Source organism: Schistocerca serialis, chromosome 7 (assembly GCF_023864345.2).
Source record: "Schistocerca serialis cubense isolate TAMUIC-IGC-003099 chromosome 7, iqSchSeri2.2, whole genome shotgun sequence".
In the NCBI taxonomy this organism is placed as follows: Eukaryota; Metazoa; Arthropoda; class Insecta; order Orthoptera; family Acrididae; genus Schistocerca; species Schistocerca serialis.
In genome coordinates, this window is record NC_064644.1 from 533,553,459 (window position 1) to 533,579,367 (window position 25,909).

Genomic DNA, 25,909 nt, shown 5'->3' on the forward strand with positions numbered 1-25,909 from the left:
AGCCCCCTAATGCATTTGTAGAACTTCCCTGCTTTTCTGCACCTTTCATTTATTTCCATTGCGTTTCCTCCCTTACTTTCAATCATGCTTCCCAGGTACTTGAAGTTCTCTACCACTTGTAGTTTTTCCCCTCCACAAGTTATATCCACATTTGGCCTATTCTTCTTCCTTGTTGTGACAATTATTTCACTTTTCTTTGCAGAGAAATGCATTCCATATTGTGCTGCCGTTGCCTCCCATACATCTAACTGCTCTTGCACCTCCTTCTCGCAATTTCCCCATAACATCAGGTCATCGGCAAAAAGCACTGCTTTCATTTTACGATCTCCAATTGCATCTGATACTTGCTGTAGGATTTCATCCATAACAATAATAAACAATAAAGGCGAAAGTGCACTTCCCTGTCGCAGCCCATTTTCCAGCTTGAACCATGCAGTACGTTCCCTCCCCACTTTGGCACAACTCTCACTTCCCTCATACATTTTTCTGACTTTTCGTGTTATCTCTTCATCTATCCCTTTTGCGTTCAGCACATCCCAGAGCTTGTCCCTACAGATACTGTCATACGCCTTCTCAATATCTAAAAAGCCCATGATTAAGTCCTTCCCGTACCCATAGTGCCTTTCCTGCAGTTGCCTTACCGCAAATATGAGGTCCGTTGTTGATCTTCCCGGTCTGAAACCATACTGCTCCTCTTGCAGTCTACTTTCAATACTGCTTCTTATTCTCTTCTCCAGGATCTTTTCATAGATTTTTCCACAGTGGCATAGCAGGGCGACTCCTCTGTAGTTCTCACATCTCCTTTTATCCCCTTTCTTGAAGATCGGGACTATAATTCCTTTCTTCCAATCCTCAGGAATTCTGTTCTCCTTCCACACCACCCTCAGCACTCTGTATAGCCACTGGGTTCCTACTTCTCCTGCTGCTCGTATCATATCCACTGTTACTTCGTCCCAACCTGGTGCCTTGCCCCCTTTCATCCTCTTTATGGCTTCTTCCACTTCATTCCAAGTTAGATCATCAATTTCCCCACTATTATAATCGTCTGCTGCCTTAGGCTCTCCAACGCTGTTAGTTACCCGCTTGGCGGCATTCAACAGATCTTCAAAGTACTCCTTCCAAATCTTTTTGAGCTCATGCATTTCCTCCACAACTCTTCCATTATTATCCATGATCCTCAGGCACTCGCTTCTGTCGTTCCTCTTATTTCTTACCATGGTGTAAAGTACTTTTTTGTTCCCTTCACTGTCCTCTTCTAACATTCTTGTCCATTTTTCCATCCACTTCTTCTTCTCCGCCCTTACTATGGTCTGTGCCGCTTTCTTGCTTTCCTTATATTTTACCCTAGCTTCCTCTGTTCGGGTCTGGAACCATTCTCTGAAGGCTTTGTTCTTTCGAAGTACTGCCTCTTTACATATGTTGTTCCACCATGGGGTTTCCTTACTTCTCCTCTTTGTGCTAGTTCTTCCGCACACAGTCTCAGCTGCCTCAACTAGAGCCCTCTTAAAATCTCCCCATTCTTCTTCCACTGTTCTCTGATCTTCCTTTGGCAGCTTCTTCCTGATCAGTGTCTGGTACTGGGTCCTCCGTTCTTCCTCTTTCAGCATCCATGTCTTCAACCTTTTCTCCTGTATATCTGTTACCCTCCTATCTTTTTTCTCTCTCAGGGTGGCTACCAACAGCCGATGGTCACTGTCTAAGGCCTCAGATGGAATGACCTTAACATCTGTGAGGCTGCTCATCATCTGCCTATCCACTAGTACATAGTCTACAACTGAAGTTTGGGACCAGTCTCCACTGTTGGCTAGAATTCTTGTTCGTAATTCTGAAAGTAACAGGGCTAAGATATAGAAAGCAGAAGGTTATATACAACTTGCACAGAAACCAGATGGCAATTATAAGAGTCACAGTACATGAATGGGAATCAGTGTTGGAGAAGGAGGGGCTGTCGCCTGTCCTGGACGTTATTCATTCAGTATATTGAGCAAAAAGTAAAGGATACCAAAGAAAAATCAGGAGGAGAAAGTATAGTTCTGGGAGAATAAATAAAATCTTCGAGGTTTACCGTTGACGATGTAATTCTGTCAGAGTCAGCAGAGGAATTGGAAGAGCAGTCGAACGGAATGGACAGTGTCTTCAAACGTGGCTACAAGATGAAAATTAGTAAAAGCAAAATAATGGTAATGAAATTTAATCAAATTAAATCAGGTGCGCTGGGGAATTTGATTAGGAAATGAAACACTAAAACTAGTATATGAGCTCTGCAGCATGTGCAGTAAAATGACTGATGTTGGTCGAAGTAGAGAACATATAAAATGTAGAATGGTAATGGAAAAGAAAACGTTTCTAAAGAAGAGAAACTTTTTAACATCAAAAATAAATTTCAGTTTCAGCAAATCATTTCTGAAGGTTGGAGTGTAGCCTTGTACAAAACTGAAACATCGATGATAAGCATTTCATACAAGAGGAGATTGGAAGATTATGAAATGTATAGTGATACAGAAGAATTCTGTGGTTTGGGGATGGGGGGGGGGGGGAGGGGCTTAGGTCAGGTAACTAATGAAGAGATACTGAATAGAATTGAAGAAGAAAGGAATTTGTGGTATATGGCAACTAAACGATGGGATCAGTTGGCAGGGCACATTCTCGTAGACCACGAAATCGTCAGTTTAGTATTGGAGGGGAGAGCGTGAGAAAACTATTTCAGAGAGAGTAAAAGAGAGGAGTACAGCAAGCAGATATTCAAATGTATGTGGGTTGCAGCAGTTGTTCGGAGAGGAAGAGCCTTGCACAGGATGGAGTAGCGTGGAGAACTGCATCAAACCACGCTTCAGACTGAAAATCGAAACAACAATAACAAGTTAAGGATATTTTTGCGGCTTCTTACCATCGGTAAAAGCATTGATACACAAGAACTACAGGTAGGTTTCCTAACGATACAGAAGTTTCGCAGTGATACGTACACAAATATTTTAATATCACGTTCAGATGTATGTAAACACTGTGTGAAAACAATACTTTCCACTCGTTTGCAAGTATAGTACTTCTATAAAAATACTTCTGTCCGATTGTTCCCAGTAATCAAACCACACTGCAATAGAGCATTATTTGAAAATTGACCACTTTTCCGATAGCGGTTTTAACTTTACTTTTCGGCAGTGCCCACCTGGTAGGAAATTCTTTGACTTATCAAATTATGTGGACGATATGTACGTATTCGAATAAAGATTAATGATATTCCTTGAGAGCAGGTAGAGTTACTTACTCTGGGATCTCTTTTGTCGGCTTGTCTGTAGGTGATGGTATTAGAAGCTCCACTACTAAGATTACTGTCTGCACTGACAGCATGCTGTCTCTATGGGGTGAGAGTCAAAGGAAATACTCACAAAGGTGATCTTAGACTCACTTTAAACGATGAGCATGATGAGGACAGCGCGAACAACGTGCTCATCGACTATCGAAGATCGAGGTGAGGCACAGTTTGCTTCGATAAATCAGTTTGACTTGACCCAGGCCGAAATTTTAATCTGGGCGACACCCATGGCTCCAAACATTCGATAAAAAAATATCACCATTTGCCCAGATCTTCACGGCGCATCCCACGCACATTTTATAGCTCAATTGATAGGAGAAGATCCTTCAAAAGGGCGTTAAACGGTCAGAATTTCGAGGCATAGATAGACGACAAATACACATATTTTCGAAGCCAAATCATACAGATGTTGTCCTACCTATATCTGAATAGTATGCCAGCACTGGATAATGATATTCATCAAACAGCCTAGCAATATATTCATAGAAGGGTCAATGAATGTTACAGAAACGATCTTCCAAATGTATCAACGTTCGGACTTACGGCAGCCAATTTACATCAGGCGAGTATATAAAAGTTACATATATGCCTGCATCTATTATATTGAAGTCAGCCACATAACAGAGGACACATTAAGGCAGTCCGCAAGAGACCGTCAACTTTTAATGCAATGCGCTCCTAAATTTCCTAGGGCTGTCAAATGTCGTCACACTTATTAGTCACAAGTGCGAAGATTTTACCCCTAACACTAGAGCTGTTTGGTTAAACGTCATAAAAGGAACTACCCAAACCTTGCAAAACCGTACATAAGTAAACTGAACCCCTCATCATTATATGAAGAATGTATTGTTGAACCGAATGTGGTAAACATACACCTACACAAGAATGTTATCAACATGAGAACTGCGATAAATTTCGTCAACTATATTTTACCGTCTGAATAGATTTTTGTTTATTGACAGTAAACAATACTAGCAAGTCTCCTCTTTGATGTGTAAATTGGCTGCATTTAGTCCGAACATTGACAGATTTCGAAGATAGTTTCTGTAACATTTTTCTTTTTTTCTTGACGCTAAACAATTGTAACGGGTCTACTATGTGATATGTATGTTGATGCATTGAAGCCTAAGTAGAGATTTTGTGATCTGGGTATCAGTCAATGACTAGCTAGCCTCAGGTTTTCACAAGGCTTCTTCCTCTCCCTTCCAATAAGATTTAGGTATCTTTCCCTGAATATGTGAGAGCATACTACTCGAACAATCGATAGACCATACTATCCAGACGATGTTGTGTAGGAAATGTTGAGGAATTGTAAAAAGATACTTAAATACTTGCTCTAGACGTAAGTTCACATATGCTAGAAGAGGTAGATTGTTTTAATTTGCTAGATACAGGGGATAGGCAAAATAATGTAAACACCTGTACTTACTTCGGAATGGCTTATTAATAACGGGTTGGGCCCTCATTAGCCCATAATACAGCTGCGGTTCTTGTTGGAATATTGGCATATAATGATCGTATAGTCTCCAGTGGAATGTTATGCCACTCTTCGATCAGAACCTCTTCTGATTGCTGTTGTGACGAGGGAGACGGAAATCTGCTCCGGAGTCTGCGCTCTGATACTACCCACAAAGGTTCTATAAAGTTCAAGTCCGGGGACTGTGCTGGCCAGGGAAGACGCTGCAGTAGTGTTGCATGTTCGTCATATCACAATTATGCTGTTCTGGCAGTGTGAATGGGTACAAGATCGTCGGTAAATATGGTATCATTGTTGGGGAGCAACATTTGAATCATAGGGTGCGCCTGATCACCTATAATGTTCACGTAATCGTTCACTGTAACACGGCCTTTGAGAGTAATTATGGGAGCAGTAAAATACGATGATATGGCTGCCCACACGATCACACTTCCACCTCCATGCTTAACTGTTCGAATGAAGCAATCAGGATTGTAGGCTTCTTTTGCGTTCTCCAGACGTAATCCCGGCCCGACGTTGCCGCGTCGGACCATATGACGTGTTTCGATTGATCAACCGTCCAGGATTTATGCTCCTGACACCATGTTTTACGCTTCTTTGCGTTTGTTGTCGTCGCTAATGCTTTCGGTTAGCAGCTTGTACACGAATATTCGCTTTATGGAGTTCTTGGCGCACAGTGTCGATAGATACGAGGTGTCGAAGGTGGTTATTGAGCTCTGCAGTCACTTTCGTGGCCGTAGTTTCGTGTTGTTTTGACACAATTCATGTTAGCGTACAATGATATCGTCAGTTAGTTTTGATTTGCGCCCACTATTACATTTACACGCTGATGTGTTTCCATGTTTTGTGTGGGCTGTTATGACTCTTGAAACATTCAATAAGTTGGCTTCCTTGGTTACTGATGCTCTAGCTAATCGGGCACCGACAATCTACCCTCTTTGGAACTCTGTTAGGTTTTCCATTGCACGTAGACCTCGGCCTCTGAATGCAAATACAAAGTGTGCACTACTCGTAAACAACCTGTACTGATGCCAAGTTCATACCGAACACGCGCAGTCCAGAGCGACAAAGACTTATCTGCATTGTTGACTGTCAAACACAACCATCTCATTACTATCACTGTTCACATTATTTTGGCTATCAAATGGCTCTGAGCACTATGGGACTTAACTTCTGAGGTCATCAGTCCCCTAGAACTACTTAAACCTAACTAACCTAAGGACATCACACACATCATGCCCGAGGCAGGATTCGAACCTGCAACCGTAGCGGTCGCGCGGTTCCAGACTGTAGCGTTTTGGCTATCCATTGTATGTCTGACCAGTGAATTACCAAAGGAAGCTGAGAGAACAAAGTACGGGTGCAACGACGAAGTAAACAGACTAGCGAGTGGCCCACAGGCGTGGCTGCAGCCAATATTATTGTCTCTATGCAAGAGGCCGACTATAGCGCTACTTGCAGAACACCATAACGTGCTGCTGCCTGCCGGCTCGTACTACAACTGTTCACTGAGCCCAGCCACCAACTGGGTCGAGGTATTCTTTCCCCTCCTAACTCACATATTCCTGAGGAATTGATCTATGCCGGAACTGATGATGACGAACACGTATACGTATGTGTCACTCTTACCATGGGCTGGATTCCGTTTGCTAGCAGCTCGTCGATGAGGTTGTTGTAGTAGTCGATGCCTGGCTGGTTGATGACGTCAAGGTCTCCAGTGGGCAGGATGCGCGCCCAGGAGATGGAGAAGCGGTACACGTCCGCCTGTTCATAAATGAGGAGTATAACATGAGATACTTTATGAAACTAGTAAGTCTGTTCGTGTGGAAGACAACACTGTAAGAATGTGAGACGAATATCATTAGGATTGTTTAAATTACAAACGACAAATGACACATACAATTAAACAGGAATTGATGGTACACTTTTATAAATGTAAGATTTCAGCTGAAGGTACGTTTTCTAATTCCTTATTCGACAGGAAGAGATTCCTCAGGAGGATTTTGTTACGAAGCACAAAGGCCTCTCCCATACTAATTTTCCACCCAGCTTTGTTTAATGATACTTTATTTACCGCATTATCTACATAATTCAGGCACAGCTATCGAAATGATATAAATCTACATCCGCAGATGTGGTAAACGTAAAGGGGATACATTCAAGCCACGACACTTTGGGTGACAACGCGAGACGCACCCATGAACAGAAAGTGTCAACGTTTTAAAAGAAACGCCAGAAAAAATTAAAACGGGTATAAACAATGAATTAAGGAAAGGATACTTGTGGGCCTACTTACACTACCTGATGCAAAATACACTACTGGCCATTCAAATTGCTACACCACGAAGATGACGTGCTACAGACGCGAAATTTAACCGACAGGAAGAAGATGCTGTGATAGGGAAATGATTAACTTTTCAGAGCATTCACACAAGGTTTGTGCCTGTGGCGTAGCGACACCTACAACGTGCTGACATGAGGTTGACCGGCTCTGCCCTTCATTCTGTACCCTTTCTGGATACATAAAATGTTCGACTGCTGCCCTGGCCAGCACATTCTCCAACTCTCACACCAACTGAAAGCGTCCGGTCAATGGCGGCCGAGCAACTGGCTCGTCAGAATACGTCAGTCACTACTCTTGATGAACTGTGGTATCGTGTTGAAGCTGCATGGGCAGCTTACCTGTACACGCCATCCAAGCTCTGTTTGACTCAATGCCCAGGCGTCAGTTCTAGTATAATATATTTGTCCAATGGCTAGTCGTTTATCATCTGCATTTCTTCTTGGTGTAGCAATTTTAATGGCCAGTAGTGGTTTTTTTTTTTTTTTTTTTTTTTTTGTCATCAGTCTACTTACTGGTTTGATGCGGCCCGCCACGAATTCCTTTCCTGTGCTAACCACTTCATCTCAGAGTAGCACTTGCAACCTACGTCCTCAATTATTTGCTTGACGTATTCCAATCTCTGTCTTCCTCTACAGCTCCCTCTAGTACCGTGGAAGTCATTCCCTCATGTCTTAGCAGATGTCCTATCATCCTGTCCCTTCTCCTTATCAGTGTTTTCCACATATTCCTTTCCTCTCCGATTCTGCGTAGAACCTCCTCATTCCTTACCTTATCAGTCCACCTAATTTTCAACATTCGTCTATAGCAACACATCTCAAATGCTTCGATTCCCTTCTGTTCCGGTTTTCCCACAGTCCATGTTTCACTACCATACAATACTGTACTCCAGACGTACATCCTCAGAAATATCTTCCTCAAATTAAGGCCGGTATTTGATATTAGTAGACTTCTCTTGGCCAGAAATGCCTTTTTAACCATAGCGAGTCTGCTTTTGATGTCCTCCTTGCTCCGTCCGTCATTGGTTATTTTACTGCCTAGGTAGCAGAAATCCTTAACTTCATTGACTTCGTGACCATCAATCCTGATGTTAAGTTTCTCGCTGTTCTCATTTCTACTACTTCTCATTACCTTCGTCTTTCTCCGATTTACTCTCAAACCATACTGTGTACTCATTAGACTGTTCATTCCGTTCAGCAAATCATTTAATTCTTCTTCACTTTCACTCAGGATAGCAATGTCATCAGCGAATCGTATCATTGATATCCTTTCACCTTGTATTTTAATTCCACTCCTGAACCTTTCTTTTATTTCCATCATTGCTTCCTCGATGTACAGATTGAAGAGTAGGGGCGAGAGGCTACAGCCTTGTCTTACACCGTTCTTAATACGAGCACTTCGTTCTTGATCGTCCACTCTTATTATTCCCTCTTGCTTGTTGTACATATTGTATATGACCCGTCTCTCCCTATAGCTTACCCCTACTTTTTTCAGAATCTCGAACAGCTTGCACCATTTTATATTGTCAAACGCTTTTTCCAGGTCGACAAATCCTATAAAAGTGTCTTGATTTTTCTTTAGCCTTGCTTCCATTATTAGCCGTAACGTCAGAATTGCCTCTCTCGTTCCTTTACTTTTCCTAAAGCCAAACTGATCGTCACCTAGCGCATTCTCAATTTTATTTTCCATTCTTCTGTATATTATTCTTGTAAGCAGCTTCGACGCCTGAGCTGTTAAGCTGATTGTGCGATAATTCTCGCACTTGTCAGCTCTTGCCGTCTTCGGAATTGTGTGGATGATGCTTTTCCGAAAGTCAGATGGTATATCGCCAGACTCATATATTCTACACACCAACGTGAATAGTCGTTTTGTTGCCACTTCCCCCAACGATTTTAGAAATTCTGATGAAATTTTATCTATCCCTTCTGCCTTATTTGACCGTAAGTCCTCCGAAGCTCTTTTAAATTCCGATTGTAATGCTGGATCCCCTATCTCTTCTAAATCGACTCCTGTTTCTTCTTCTATCACATCAGACAAATTTTCACCCTCATAGAGGCTTTCAATGTATTCTTTCCACCTATCTGCTCTTTCCTCTGCATTTAACAGTGGAATTCCCGTTGCACTCTTAATGTTATCACCGTTGCTTTTAATGTCACCAAAGGTTGTTTTGACTTTCCTGTATGCTGAGTCTGTCCTTCCGACAATCATATCTTTTTCGATGTCTTCACATTTTTCCTGCAGCCATTTCGTCAGAGCTTCCCTGCACTTCCTATTTATTTCATTCCTCAGCGACTTGTATTTCTGTATTCCTGATTTGCCGGAATGTGTTTGTACTTTCCCATTTCATCAATCAACCGAAGTATTTCTTCTGTTACCCATGGTTTATAAAATGCTATAATACACGTCGATGAAACAGTATTACATTAATTTTTGTCTGAGTACAACAAAAGACGATAACAGTTGAATCAGATACTATTGACAGTATAGATTGCTAGAAATCTGGGAAAATATATTAATGTGTTGACAGGGTCTCTTTGCTGCAATTGAAACGCATCAAAACAGTGTAGATTCGCCGAGTACCACACCTGCGTAACGCCAGTGAGTACTCACGTTGAGCGCCTTCAGCATCTGCACGTCCTCCTGGTACTTGTGGTACGAGTCGCAGGCCACATCACCGTTATCGCCATTCGTGCCGTACTCAGGGTGTTCGTGGAGCATGTAGTCCCAGATGTTCTCTCCTTTGCCTGCATACACGAATAGGTATCGTTGCAGAGTGGTTCATATTTCTATCAAATGACAGGAGCTATACATAATACATGTCATTTCCGAGAAGTAGCTAGTATGAAACAATTATTTTACGAGTACCAAGAGATTATCAGCAGGACGCTCTCAATACCGGTTCTTCAATCATCTTTCAATCAAACATAAATCCATACTGTAATGAATTGCCCTGCGAACAGTCGCATACAACTGATCTATTGGTTTATTGTCATTATCAGCTGCCAAGGTGGTTACGATTCTTCAATACAGGCTACACAATGACCTATGAGGCTGAATTTTGAAATCACAGATATAGCATTTTTAAGCAGCTGAATATGGGCTTGTCGAAATAGTGTCACATAGCAAACGGATGCTTGTCCGTCCTTTTCTGCTGCGCGTGTGGGATCCTTACCAGATCGGATCGACGGGGTACATCGAAAGAGTTCAAAGAAGGGCAGCACGTTTTTTATTATCGCGAAATAGGGAGGACGGTGTCACTGAAATGATACAATACTGGGGGGTGGACATCGTTAAAACAAAGGCGTTTATCCTTGTGGCAGAATCTTGTGCACACCATCTTTCTCCCCGAATGCGAAAATATTTTGTTGACACCGACCTACATAGGGAGAAACAATCACTATAACAAAATAAGGGAAATCAGATCTAGCACTTAAAGAAATACGTGTTCGTTTTTTTGGCGCGCTGTACGAGATTGGTTCAAATGGTTCAAATGGCTCTGAGCACTATGGGACTCAACTGCTGTGGTCATCAGTCCCCTAGAACTTAGAACTACTTATACCTAACTAACCTAAGGACATCACACACATCCATGCCCGAGGCGGGATTCGAACCTGCGACCGTAGCAGTCGCACGGTTCCGGACTGCGCGCCTAGAACCGCGAGACCACCGTGGGTGGCACATACGAGATTGCAATAACAGAGAATTGTGAAGGTGGTTTGATGAATTCTCTGCCAGGTACTTACATGTGATTTGCAGAGTATCGATGTAGATGTAGAACTAGATGTACCAGGAACGATACCCAGGCAACACAGGCAGTCTTGGTCTGAATGTCGCTTCACAGAGAGGATGTCCTGTGTTGGCCATGAAAAGAAACCAGCGTCTGCTACCAATCTGTAACCCTCACTATCGTTTCTCCGCGGGAAAGTGACTGGCTACAGTGGTAAGGCAGAGCCTAAATATATAACAGCTGCAAGAGAGCGGGGAAATATATGAAATATTCTATACAATTTGGCAGTATGAAAGATGAAATAACTGCTCGACCAAGCAATGGCATCTGAGAAAGGAGGGGCAAACGTTTAAAAAAAGAAAAAAAGTTCGTGCCCGTGGTGGAGAACGCTGAAGTATGCAAATTATACTGAAAACTGCAGACATTGTTAAAGAAGGAACGACGAGGTAGTCTATTTACAACTGTCCAAGTCGTTAATCTCTGATGCAGGCCGTCGCTCTGATGATTCATGTGTCGGCAGTAAAACTGTGTCTGGACTCCGGCCACAACACAGTTCCATTCGTGAATGTGTGTAGTGTTCATCACGTCAGAGCATTCTTCGTATTCACTCCAGATGCGATTATTTTCAGCTGAGCGACATTTTTGGCAGCAGTGATAACGATCGATAAGCGCATGACTTCACAGTTTCTCCCAGCGCATCGACAGTGCACAAATCCTGCGCGATTACAGCTACACAAGTACACTGTACAATCAAGAATGCGCACTACGTTCAGCTGCTCAAAAATGGTTCAAATGTCTCTGAGCAATATGGAACTTAACATCTGAGATCATCAGTCCCCTAGACTTAGAACTACTTAAACCTAACTAACCTAACTACATCACACACATCCATGCCCGAGGTAGGATTCGAACCTGCGACCGTAGCTGAAATGCGATTCAGGACTGAAGCGCCAAGATCCGCTCGGCCACAGCAGCCGGCTCAGCTGCTCAGTGTTACATTAAAACTGAGAAGAAAAATATTTTCTTATTATATTATACATATGTGGGTTTTTCAAATAAAATCTTTGGGAATTTTTTGTCACACTGAATTATATTTCTCTCATGCATAGACCTGTAAGCTAATTTACCAGAGTAAAAATCATTTGAACAAAGTGGTAGCCGAACGATGGTGAAAAAAAAAATATCCATGTCAGCAGATGCTGCGACTCTGCAGTCGATTATTCACAAATAATTACACTACCTGACAAATAGATGCCAGGAGTGAACATAGAAATACAGAATGTAAGACGCCTTCAGTGTTTGCACAATTTGGAGAGGAAGGCGCTTACCGTCAGTTGCAAGGAAAGTATCGTCCGCCATACTGCGCTGACACATTCGGAAAACAAGAAGGACGACAGGAAGGACACTCTTGGAATGATTTCATGTGTATCTCAAGGCAAATCACTGCACAGATTTCAGCAGACCCAGATAGGTACCAGATTAATTTTAATCTACGAAACGTGTTTAAAAAATATTAATTGCTCGTACAATGATGTCACAGACTACTGCTCACATGTAAATGGATATTTATAAGATGGCATACTAGAGTATATCGTCTGTATGAAGAGTGAAGCGTGTAACTTGTATGCGGCTCTGAAAAACAATTCGTGACCACTGTAAGATATTTCTTTTAACAGCTGTCTGGTACCGCGCGTCGCGGAATTTGAATCCCCGCTAGAGGTCATGGACGTTGGAGACCCCTAGAGGTCTCTGCACCATCGCACCGTAAGCTGTGGCGGCGCGCGCCTCCTGGCCCGCATTTAGTGTGGGGGCGCCACAGTGGAACACATGGTTCCAGCGGCCAATAGCGGAGCCCCCGATAGAGTACTTAAGCGTCTGCCTCTCGCTCAGCCAGTCCCGGTCTCCTGTTTAAATGCCAAACCTACGCCCTTCCTATCAGCTACATCCGTCTGATGGCCTCCTTCCTCTCCCACCGCCCCTCCTATGTTACCATCCATAATGCCAATTCCCACACCTTCTACCCCTCTGCAGGTGTGCCCCAGGGCTCTGTCCTCTCCCTTCTCCTCTACCTCCTGTACACGGCAGATATGCCCCAACCCCCCCCCCCCCTCCAGTACACCTCTTGCAATATGCTGATGACACCGCATTCCTCGCCCTCGCCCCTACCCTCCAACGGTCCCAACGCCTTCTCCAGAATCACATTGACCTTTTTGCTTCATGGTGTAACCAGTGGCTCCTGAAAATCAATCCTTCCAAGACCCAGGCAATCATCGTAGGTCGTACCACTCGCTCCTTCCGGCTCCTGGATTTCTCCCTTACTGTCTGCGCCCGTCCTGTCCGCCTCACCCCCACCCTCACCTACCTTGGCCTCACCATTGACCGTCATCTCACCTGGATCCCTCATCTCCGCTCCATCCAATCCAAAGCCCACAACCGCCTCTGACTCCTCAAACTCCTCTCTGGCCGGACATGGGGGTTGCTCCCCTCTACCATCCTCCACACCTACAAATCCTTAATCCGTCCCATCCTCTGTTATGCCAGTCCTGCCTGGATATCTGCCCCCCCTCCAGATTCTTGAGCATCATGCACTCCGCCTCGCCTTCCATATACGCCTCTCGTCCCCCACGCGGATCCTCTATGATCTCATTCCTTTCCCCCATCTGCTCCTATTCCTCTAACATATCCACATCCTCTACACCTCCCGCCGCCTTGAACCCCCTCACCCCCTGGTTGCTCCTCTCCTCTCCGATACCCGCCCCCTGCCACGTCTTCATTGTTGTGTCCCCCCTACCCTCCATCTCTACACCCTACATCTCCTTTCCCAAGGTGGCTTCCATCAACTCCCCCTCCCGGATTATACCCTCTCTCCCTCCATTTATCCCTCCTATCAACTCTGATCCTCACTCCCCCTCCTTTCCTCTGTCCTTTTCCCGGGCTCCCTCTCCCCCCCCCTTCCATCCTCTTTCTTCCCCACCTTCCCTCTCTTTGCCCCCTTCGCTCCCCCAAGTCCTTTTACATTTCCCTCCTCTGCCTCCTCTCATTCCATCTCGCGTCTGCCCTTCTCCCCCTTTATTAGTCCTCTCCCTCCTTGGTTCCCCCCCTCTTTTTCGTTTTTTTCCCTCCTTGTTCTTCCCCCTCCTCCAGGTTCCCCCCCCCCCCCTACACCATCTGCCTTTGGCTCGGGAGTGTCATCTTTGTGCCGCCACTTTCGTGCAGTGTTCTACAGTGAGTGTTCTACAGCGAGTGTTTTACAGTGAGTGTTCCGTGTTGTGTTTTTGGGAAGCGTTGCGAATGGCCATCATACTGTCGCTGGGTGTGCCTTTTATCTCTTGCGAACAGAAACCAGACTGTCGCCGTGTTTTTTAATTGTGTGTGTGCTATGTTACTTGTCTGATTCCTGTGTCTTTTATTAACGTTGCCAACCCCTTTTGCTTTCTGTTTTAACTTTCCGCATTTTTCCGCCATTTTACACTTGACGTCACCGTTTTATCGCCTGTTTTATCGCCTGTTTTATCGCCAAGAAAAGCTCAGCCAGCGAGTCTAACCTTGCGTACGTCTCTGGACATATCACCTAGCCTTAGGCAGCTTATTTATTTTCCTGTTCCGCGTACGAGTGGACGTTGTTGTTAAGTTTTCTTGTGGCTCCTTTGTTTCGAACTTGTCGTTGTTCGTTCTGTCCTTCGTTGGTGGTGTCCGTCCTCTCCCGTTGTTGGCGGGCCGCTCCGCGGGTCCCGCCGCGCTTTCCGTCACTTCAACCCCGCGTCTGTTCCGGTCGCCGTTACAAGAAGCTCAGTATCCGGTGTTGCCCAGGTGTGTGTTTATGCCAGTCTTGTATTGTATGATCCCTCTCTATTCCATCCACTACACTCCATCTCTCTGTCCACCTCTTCCACACTACACTCACTCTCGCTCTCCTTCTGTTCACCCCTCCGGACATCTCCTGCTACACTTCCCTGTGTCTATCGGCTCTTAACCCCTCCCTCTGTCCATCTGTTCGTATTCCTCTGTTCATGTGCTCCTTCTCCGTCTGTCAATCTCCTCCTATCCCCTAATAATCGATCTTCTCCTCCCCTCTTTTCGTTCACTTCGTTCTCCCCCACACTGCCCATCCCTTCCTCTCTCCCTGTCCACTGCCTCCACCTCTCGCTGTTCATCTCCTCAGTACTCTACTCTCCCCTCTTTTTGCCAATTAAGTCCTCTTCCCTTTCTCTGTCCATTTCCTCCTCTCCCTATCGCTATCTACTTCCTTCTTCTCCTTCTCAGTGCCCATCTCTTCCTATCCCCTATTGCTCTTTTCTTTCTTTGTCTACTTCTTCCACCCCTCGCTCTCTGTCCACCTCACTGTTACTCTGTCCATCTACGTCTGCATCTACATAGATACTCCGCAAACCATCTCCTATCTATGCCCATCTCCTTTTTTCCCCTCTTTGCTCGTCCACCCCCTCTCTTCTTCTTTCTTCACGTTATCACACCTACCCCAGTCGGCTTCTGGTGGTTCTCACATTTTATTCCAGATCGGAACTAATATGTGCCCGAAATTTCGCTGAAGTCGTACCAGGCATTTAACATGAGCTACAGACACGTGACTTTGATCGCGTACGTACATGCCAAATACATTTCGCACATATTTAACACGTTCACACGTATTTTTGTACATATTGCCCCCGTATCTCTAATTAATTTCGCATTGCAATGTCATTTTGAGGCAGCTCAATGTTTATGGTGTCGTATCTCCTGAACTATGTGTCGAAGAATGACATATCTTTGTAGCTGCATTCAGCGGAACATGTGGATACTGCTGCGAAATATTTTACGAATAGATTTAGTAACAAAGAAGTAATAAAGTTAAACGTCATCCACGATGCGGCAGTTTTTCACGCATCTCAGTGTTTACGACGTCATATTTCCTGAACTAAGCGTTATGCAAAGCCATAAATTTGTTAGTACGTTCAGTGGTATATGCAAATACTGTCTGGAAAATTTGTCGCGAATGCAGTTATTAGTAAGGAAGTACTAAATGAAAACGTCATGCTTAACGCTGCATGCGTCAAACCTTTTTCCTTTCGTCATTTTTCTGGGGGTTGATAGCTAGGAAATGTTTCTTAATGGTTTGACATTATGTCTAATGTTTTCTGCAAGTCGCTAAGCGCTATCTCAAATACAGGATGAATGAAGTATGGAATTCGCACGTCGTGGCCTCCCATCTGATAGGCAGGTGGTTCTCACCTTTTTAGAGATTAACTTCTGACAATAGGTGATATGTGTACCAAGTTTGGTTGAAATCGGTCGAGTGGTTTAGGGCAAACATACGTACATAACTGAGGTGACAAACGTCGTGGGAGACCTAATATCGTGCTGGACCTCCTTTTGCCCCGAGCAGTGCAACAACGCCATGTGGCACAGGCTCAACAAGTCGATGGAAGTCCCCTGCAGAAATACTGAGCCACGTGGCCTGTAAAGCCGTCCATAATTGTGAAAGTGTTGCCGATGTATGATTTTGTGCACAAACGGACCTCTCGATTAGGTTCCATAAACTTTCGATGGGTTTGTTGTCGGGCAATCTGCGTGGCCAAACCATTCTCTCGAATTATCCGCAATGTTCTTCAGACCAATCGCAAACAATTATGGGCCTGAGACATGGCACATTGCCATCCACAAAAATTCCACCATCGTTTGTGGACATGAAGTGCATGAATGGATGCAAATCCTCTCCAAGTAGCCGAACATAAGCATTTCCAGTGAGTGACCGGTTCAGTTGTTTCAGAGGCCCCCGCCCGTTCCAGTAAACACACCCCACACCGCTATGGAGCCGCCAGCAGCTTGCACAGTGGTTTGTTGACAACTTGGGTCCATGACTTCCTGGGGTCTTCGCCACACTCGAACCCCACCAACAGCTCCTAGCAACTGAAATCGAGACTCATCTGACCAGGCCAGTGTTTTCCAGTCGGCTAGGGTCCAGCTGATATAGTCACGAGCCCTGGAGAGGCGCTGCAGGCGGTGTCGTGTTACTAGCAAAGGCACTCGCGTCGGGCGTCCGCTGCCATAGTTCATTAACGCCCAATTTCGCCGCACTGTTGTAACAGATACGTCCGTCGTACGCCGCACATTGATTTCTATGGTTATTTAACGATATAATGTGTGTGAAATCTTATGGGACTTAACTACTAAGGCCATCAGTACCTAAGCTTACACACTACTTAACCTAAATTATCCTAAGGACAAACACACACACCCATGCCCAAGGGAGGACTCGAACCTCCGCCGGGATCAGCCGCACAGTCCATGACTGCAGCGCGGCTCTGTGGTTATTTCACGCAGTTTTGTTTATCTGGTAGCAGTGACAACTCTATGCAAATGTCGCTACTCTGTGTCGTCAAAGTGACTTTTGTCACCTCAATGTACACGCGTTCACACATATAAATACATAAATCCATTTTTATAATTAGTATAGGTTATCCACAAAATTCAAGTAACAACTTTGCTATAAATCTTCGGATTTACGTACTGTTGCGATTTTCTCTTAGCTATATACCTCCATTGTTACAAGATCAACACAAAAGCTTTTACACACAATGAAGATTTATAGATCATTAATTTTTACAGAATCTCGATAATAATGTAGATACAGTACTCTAAAACATGTCGTGCAGTTACAAATGAAGTGATCAATTGTTGGCATATTTTATCTCCATCGATATTCGTAAAACAAACCACTGTAGAGGATAATCTAAAATGTATGCCATTCAAAGTTACACAGAATTACTACATCACTTCATTTTGAGTCTGTTTAAATATTAGCAAATGGCAGGTTTATAATACTGGAAGTGAGCATATGTGTAGTGAAAGGTCTATCCAGGTTACTCTTTTAAGCTATTATCAAGTTCCAAATGGAAAAGACTGTTTGCAGATATTATGCTAATAGCAGCTGTACATCGATGTTGGCAGCCTGACGGTAAAGAATTCATTGACGTCTATAATACACTCACCATCTTCATTCCAGCCTCCTTCGATCTGGTAAGCAGCTATGGCGGCCCCTAGAAGGAAACCTTCCGGAAACTGGTTGACTGCTGTCTGTGCCGCAGCAACAGCTAACACGGCTGCCAACAGTGCCGGTTTCAGCATTTTGAGAGGTCAGTGTCGCCACAACGCGTTTGCGGTCGGTATCTTATATATACGCTGTAAACCACTTCATAATATTACTCAGAGCGAAAGAGACAAAGCGATAAACCTCGGCTATCGCTGATTATTACCATGGGAATATGATTACTACTTGGTTCTTGTGCAACAACGATTTCCGGTTGGTATAGCAGGTTATCAGTAAGTGAAAGAGGAAAAATACTAGTACGTTTGAGCAGCAGTAGTGCGGTTGGTAAAAACTATTACTAAATGGTAGGCATCAGACAATTTCACAATGGGTAAAGACTTCGATAAGTAATATGTCTGCTACGATGTAACATCTAGTCAATACTACTTGTGAAGCGAACTTCGAATCCTTGTGCAGTCGTCGTGATTTAGCTGCTTATTGTTCTCCTTGAACAAGTTGAGACCACTTCTCAGTACTGTGTTTGTGTTTACGGAACGTTACACCCTATCCTAATTTCCTTTTATAGAACGCCGTTTCCCTTTCGGCCACGTCAGATTAGCAAATGTTGTACAGTAGCTTTGAACGCCTGGTGTCGTATGTTAAGCCTTTTACGAAGCTTGAGAGCACGCTTGTGCTCTGATAGAATAATATCTGCGAGCTCATTTGACTGGTGGGAGGAATAGCAGGAAGAGAAGGAAAATAAACTGCAGAAGCAGGAAGATTATGGTCTGCCATGTTATTCCATCTTATCGTCAATGAGATGGGATAAAGAAGTGTTGTGACTCAACTGTTATATTATTGTACCTTATAAGGCGTTTTCCTCCGACGAAAAGATATATCCCATTTCTGCGCTGGACGTGTATGTAACTTTTTTTCTGTTTCAGTCAATATCGATTCATCTTCTGAGAAGCAGGAACTGGTACAGTTAACTAGCGACCTGTTGTGTATTTTAACTAACGGTAGTACGACTACAGTACAGACGTTAGTATTACTTCTGTGACTGAGCGAGGTGGAACAAGAGTTTATTACGTAGATTGTCGTTGTCGAATAAATCGTTTACAGATTAACGAATCGCTCTGCTGCTTTTTTCTAAACCTTACGAGACAGCTCAACCTTGTGCTCACAAGGGAAACTCCTCATCCCATCCCCGTCATAATTAGTGGTAAAGTAGCTAAGTCGACATCCCGCCAAAAACTGAACGCAAATCACGCATAAAAACAGGAAGAAGGTCTACTGAACTGTGAACAAAGAAGCAAAATCGAAACCGTGAACAGTCCAAGCTCAAGATGTGCAGTATCGTGCGATTTAGAATAACCGTGTCGCCGTAGTAGTGTGGCTTCGGTGTTAGACTGCGTAACGGAAGATCCGTATTCAAATCTCCTTTCTACCCCCAAATAATTTCTATTTTTTTTTCAGAAAATTCTGAACTGCCCGTCCGGTCATTGACGTGTTTCTTTGCTTCACTTAAATCTGTATTTGTGTCGTGGTGTAACGACCGTTAGCAGTTGCGAGGTGTTAGGAAGGTATTCCAAACGCACGTGCCTCCTGTTTTTTCTACACAATTCATGACTCCTGCGTTCCGTCTTGGAATTTTGACCCTTAAATTCCTTTGTTGTAACAACGTCAGATCCGGTTTTTTGTTTATTTCTGTGAGACGTTTATGGGTCATCTCACTTCCTCTTAATATTCGTCACATTTACTTGCGACGGTAGTATATTCTCACCGCATGACTCAAGTTCAGTAATCTATGTATACTATGACAATTGTCAAGACTGCAGAAGAAGACCGCATTCGTCAACGGCCGGTAAAAAAAAAAGGAAAGAAAGAAAGAGGCTCTGGGGAGATTCGAACACAGATCTCCCCCTTTACAGTCCCACACCGTCACCACGCAACAACGGTCCCGGGATTCTTGCAATTCGCTTGATGTTGCACATTTTGAGCTTCGGCGGTTCACTGTTGATACCTTGTTTACTTTTTCACATTTTTCCTGTTTTGAATGCTTGACCTGTGTTTAGTTTTTGACGGACTGTTCAATGGGCCATTTTACCACTATATCTGAGAGGGGTAAGGCGGGCAGTTTCCTTTGTTAATGTTCCCTGTCGTCATTCTTCCTACACTATGTCAGTCAGAATTAGTCATTGGACACCGTATATCCTTTACGAAATACTCTCCATGGTTGTTGTTGCGATTTTCAGTCCTAAGACTGATCTGGTGGAGCTCCCTACATTATTTTATCCAAGCCTCTTCATCTTTGAATAACTACTGCAACTTCCACCCATTATAAACTAATAACCGTATTCATACCTATGTCTCCACTTTTAGAATTTTTACCTTTCACACTTCCTAGGCAGCTGCTTACTCCGTGACGGAGCTGATCCTCCTTGGTACACGAAACGGGTTAGAACACAGTTGCAGAAACAACGAAATAAACACGCCAAATTTAAACAGATGCAAAATTCCCAAGATTGGCGATCATTTACAGAAGCTCAAAATTTAGCGTTGACTTCAGTGCGAGATGCTTATAACAGTTTCTACAACGAAACTTTATCTCGAAACCTGGCAGAAAATCCAAAGATATTCTGATCGTATGTGACGTTTGTTAGCGGCAAGAAACAATCAATGCCTTCTCTGCGCGATATCAATGGAGATACTATCGAAGACAGTGCTGCCAAAGCAGAGTTACTGAACACAGCCTTCCGAATGCTTTCACAAAAGAAGACGAACAAATATTCCAGAATTTGAACCAAGAACAGCTGACAACTTGGGTAAATTAGAAGTTAATATCCTCGGAGTAGTGAAGCAAATTAAATCACTTAATAAAAGAAAGTCTTCTGGTCCAGACTGTATACCAATTAGGTTCCTTTCAGATTATGCTGATGCCTTAGCTCCATACTTGACAATCAATCGTTCGCTCGACGAAAGATCCGTACCCAAAGACCGGAAAGTTGCACAGGTCACACCAACATTCAAGAAAGGTAGTAGAAGTAATCCACTTAATTACAGGCCCATATCATTAACGTCGATATGCAGCAGGATTCTGGAACATATATTGGGTTCGAACATTATAAATTACCTCGAAGTAAGCGGTCTATTGACACACAATCAACATTGGTTTAGAAAACATCGTTCTTGTGAAACACAACTAGCTCTTCATTCACTTGAAGTGTTGAGTGCTACTGGCAAGGGCTTTCAGGTCGATTCTGTATTTCTGGATTTCCAGAAGGCTTTTGACACTGTACCATAAAAGCGGCTTATAGTGAGATTTTGTGCTTATGGAATATCGTCTCAGTTATGTGACTATTTCTGACTTCCTGTCAGAGAGGTCACAGTTCGTATTAATTGACGGAAAGTCATAGAGTAAAACAGAAGTGATTTGTGGCGTTCCCCAAGGTAGTGTTACAGGCCCTTTGCTGTTCCTTATCTATATACACGGTTTGAGAGACAATCTGAGCAGCCGTCTTAGGTTGTTTGCAGATGACGCTGTCGTTCATCGACTAATAAAGTCATCAGAAGAGCAAAACAAACTGCAAAACGATTTAGAAAATATATCTGAATGGTGGGAAAACTGGCAGTTGATCCTAAATAACGAAAAGTGTGAGGTTATCCAAATGAGTGCTAAAAGGATTACTCGACAAATCAGTCAACTACAAAGGCCGTAAATTCAACTGAATACCTAGGAATTACAATTACGAACAACTTAAATCTGAAGGAACACATAGAAAATGTTGTGGGGAAGCCTAACCAAAGACAGAGTTTTATTGGCAGGACACTTAGAAAAGGTAACAAATCTACCAAGAAAACTGCCTACACTACGCTTGTCCGTCCTCTTTTAGAATACTGCTGCATAGTGTGGGATCCTTACCAGACAGGACTGACGGAGTACATCGAAAAAGTTCAAAGAACGGCAGCACATTTTGTAATATCGCGAAATATTGGAGAGAGTGTCACAGAAATGATACAGGGTTTAGGCTGGACATCATTAAAAGAAAGGCGTTTTTCGTTGCGACGGAATCTTCTCACGAAATAGCAGTCACCAACTTTCTCCTTCGAATGCGAAACTATTTTGTTGGCACCGACCTACATAGGGAGGAACGATCACCACGATAAAATAAGGGAAATGTATGGAAAGATATGAGTGTTCCCGCTTTCGGCGTGCTCTATGAGATTAGAATAATAGAGAAATATGAAAGTGGTCGATGAACCCTCTGTCAGGCACTTAAATGTGATTTGCAGAGTATCCATGTAGATGTAGATGTAGATGCTTCAGGATGTGTCCGAAAAACCGAACCTCCTTTTTCTGATTCCATTCAGTAGATCCCCGTTAGTTTTTCGATCCTACCATGTAATTTTCAACTTTCTTCTGTGAGATAGCATTTTGAAACCTGCTATTCTTTTCGTCCATGGTTCACCTATGTAGAAGACAAATACCTGTAAAAAAAAAACGTCTTCCTAACACTTAAATGTATATAGGATGTAAACGTACTCCCAGAAATCCTTTTTTCCCGGCAGTATACACTATATATTCCCTCTACATTGGCATTATCGTTTACATCGCTGCCCAAATAGCAAAACTCCACCACTTCTTTTAGTGCATGTTTTCCAGTCTAACTGCCTCAGTATCGACTCATTTAATTGAACTACATTTTATCACCATTGTTTTTCTTTTGTTGATGTTCATTTTATAATCTCTTGTCAAGACACTATCCATTTGGAAGAACTATTCTTTTAAGTCCCTTATGCTCTCTGCCAGAATTACAATTTCATCAGAAATCCTCCAAGTTTTCAATTATATTCCTTGAATTTTAGTTTTCTTTCTAAATTTCTCCTTGATTTGCTTTACTGGTTGCTGACTGTACAGACTGAATAACATGGGGAGCAGGTTACAACATGTCCGACTCCCTTTTCAACTATTGCTTCCGTATCATATCTTCCACTCTTACAATAGCAGTCTGGTTTCTGCACAAGTGTAAACAACCTATTATCTCTGCTACCCTCAAAATTTCGAAGAGTGTAGTCCATTAAAGATTTTCAAAAGATTTATGTAAATCTACAGATGCTACAGACGTACGTTTTCTTTCCTTTGGCCTATCTTTTAAGATAAGACGCAACATCAGAATGTTTCACTTGTGCCTGTATTCCTCCGACACTCGAATTTATCTCCTCAGAGACCGGCTTCTGTCAGATTTTCCATTGTAAAAAATTCGTATCAACGATTTGCACCCTTGAATTATTAAACTTATGGTTCTACAGCATTCATACCTGTCAACAACTGCCGTCTTTGGAATTGGGCTCATTGCATTTCTCTTCAAGTCTCAAAGTCTTTCTCCTGTCTCATATATCTGCCACGACGGATATTGGTGACGCTACTAGAACGAATGTGTCACTTTCTTCACAGAACACACAGTCACGCATGCAACTTCTTTGGATTATGAAATTTTGCCCAATGACGCGTGACAATACAGTGACGGACTAACAGTACCATTTGGATGTAGTGTTCTGCTTCATGTGACCTCGCCAAATTCCTGTGCAGACAACCTTTCTTGCCAAAGCGTGTACATCTTGAGCTAAAAATTTTCCGTCGAGGCGGGTTGATAGACTGAACTGTTGCACGTGTTTATTTTAAACTGTGCAGCAGCATCTGACTCCCTAGTGTCTATTGCAAGTGAGGGACGCTAGTCTCAGTTCGCTTGTATACTCTCAGGTACCCCTCCCGTTGTTTGTACAATGTGACTGGTAGACAGGGCCCTGACGAGCTGCTCTCCTTCGAGTTTCGCAAAACAACGGCTTCACATAAGGCCACAAGGCAAATGTTCTGGGAGTGTGGTACAAAGATTGTATCCAGCGATCAGGATATGTGTTGTTCGGGTTGTGACAGATGTTCTTCCCGAAGTCGGTTGGTGCACTGTCGTGTTCTCTCGCGGTCAACGACGGGTACAGTACCCAAGACAAGTGGCGAGCACATCTCGAATGAACACAAAGCAACACGAGCATGTCCTACAGGGTCGCAGGTAACGAACTCCTGTTGCTTGAACTCTTACAACTGCAGTCGAAAAGTCGCTAGACAATATTTCCTGGTTTTCTTACACGGGTGCGGTGTGTGGATTTTCTGCAGTCCAGGACATGGCTTTTGGGGCAGCACCAGCATAGCTTGAGTAGTGGAACAGGACTCAGTCGTACACAATACAAACTGTAGAGAGTTTGGACTGCAGTACTGCGCTGGATATTTCACTGAGAAGATTAAAATTCGGGTTCAAAATCATCTGGCTCATTTGTTACACATGCTTTCTCAACACACTACATTCTTCTAAGTGTATACTTTAAGGGCAAGTTAGCTGATAGTTGTTGATAAAGCTTTTCCAATACGATACAACAGCATTTAATCCAGTTCTTCTATGTGAACAACTCTTCGTGGAGGCGTTGTTCAATATTACTGGTATTTAAAAAAAGTAATAATGCAATATTAAATTTATTGCTGTTACTGGCGGCAAGCTTCTAAAATGATATAATGGTGCATAGAAAATTTTTACTTGTGGATGATGAAATTCGCCATCCAGCATCAGATTCCCATCAGACCGATGAGAACGTTAACCGATGACATTGTTTAGAGGCCGGTGAGATCTAAAAATTGCGCATTTTGCGTAATTACATTGCCAGGATACTGATAGAAAAGACCGGTAAACGATATCAGGGAGGCAGAAATAAAAGTTTGATAAAGTAATAGCCGTTCGGCTGTGGCCACCATACAATTCGTCAGCAACTTTCCTTCACTGCAGCCTGGAAAATTTCTGAAATGTAGCATAATAATTTGATATGTGGAATTAATGAAAAAGGAAAGTATAGTCTTTTAAAATTAAATTAGCGTAATTATTTGCCAAACGTTACAGAGAGGTACTTACATTTGTGAAACAGCCACATAAAACAAACGAGAGAGAGAGACAGACAGAGAACTCACAGCTCATGCTTGTATATAATCCAAAAACAAATTACGGCCAGTGCCTTCAACTTGCTTTAAAGTTTTGATAGATGAACATTTCTCTGGAACATTCGTTAGCAGAACCGCAATAAAAAATACATTCCTTACTTTAAATCGTGACTCTTTTCCTTACTTTACAGAGTTATTTACACAGAAAAAATAAATTCTTAATGTATTTTAGCCTTAATTAAAAACTTGGGACATATTCTATTAATAATTCAAACAAGTAACATTTTAGTTGGCCCAGATTTCTGTGATCTGAATTGTACAGTTTCTCGTAAGACAGACGTCGTTCTGTAAAAGTGTTGCCTATAGCGAAATATTTATCCGTACATACGTCCGGCTTTCGGGGACTGTTATTCTGATGCTTCATCTAAAAATTCTGAGATCAGAATCCTCAACTACAAACACCGTTTTACCACGGAAGGCTTGAGACACCACGTATGCGGAGGAACAAAATGAAATGATGGTATTGCACTATTGGCGAGAAGACCCCACATGGGGTTGTTTCGGCCGCCTTTCTGTTTGTCGCCACTGCAGAGATTTGCGCGTCTTTGTGACGAAGATGAGATGAAATGATTAAGACAACACACCTTTTTCCAAATGGCTCAAATGGCTCTGAGCACTATGGGACTTAACATCTGAGGTCATCAGTCTCCTAGAACTTAGAACTACTTAAACCTAACTAACCTAAGGACATCACACACATCCATGCCCGAGACAGGATTCGAACCTGCGATCGTAGCGGTCGCACAGTTCCAGACTGGAGCGCCTAGAACCGATCAGCCACACTTTGTTCCCTAGCGAAGAAAATCTTCTACCTGACCGGAAGCTGAAGTATTAATCCTGGAATCTATAGACAGTTTTGCTAACCAGTAGACCACGAACTGTAGGCTCTGGAGGAATAGTGCGTCAGAAAGATTCAGAGGAGTGATTTCTAAAAGGCAAGAGTGTTGACGCCCACAAATATGGGTCATAGAGAATTCACGAGAGC

The 25,909-nt window shown here is 43.2% G+C and overlaps 1 protein-coding gene across 1 annotated transcript in view; it reads right to left on the bottom strand.

The window, feature by feature from the left end:
* LOC126413217 (myrosinase 1-like) overlaps positions 1-17,980 on the bottom strand; it is a 63,987-nt gene extending 46,007 nt beyond the window's left edge. Inside the window, exons 1-3 of the mRNA XM_050083113.1 lie at positions 17,845-17,980; positions 9,742-9,875; positions 6,420-6,554 (exon numbers count right to left, since the gene is read on the bottom strand). Coding sequence (XP_049939070.1) covers positions 6,420-6,554; positions 9,742-9,875; positions 17,845-17,980 — 405 coding nt within the window. The remainder of the gene's footprint in view (positions 1-6,419; positions 6,555-9,741; positions 9,876-17,844) is intronic.
* Between the last annotated feature and the right edge of the window lie 7,929 nt (positions 17,981-25,909).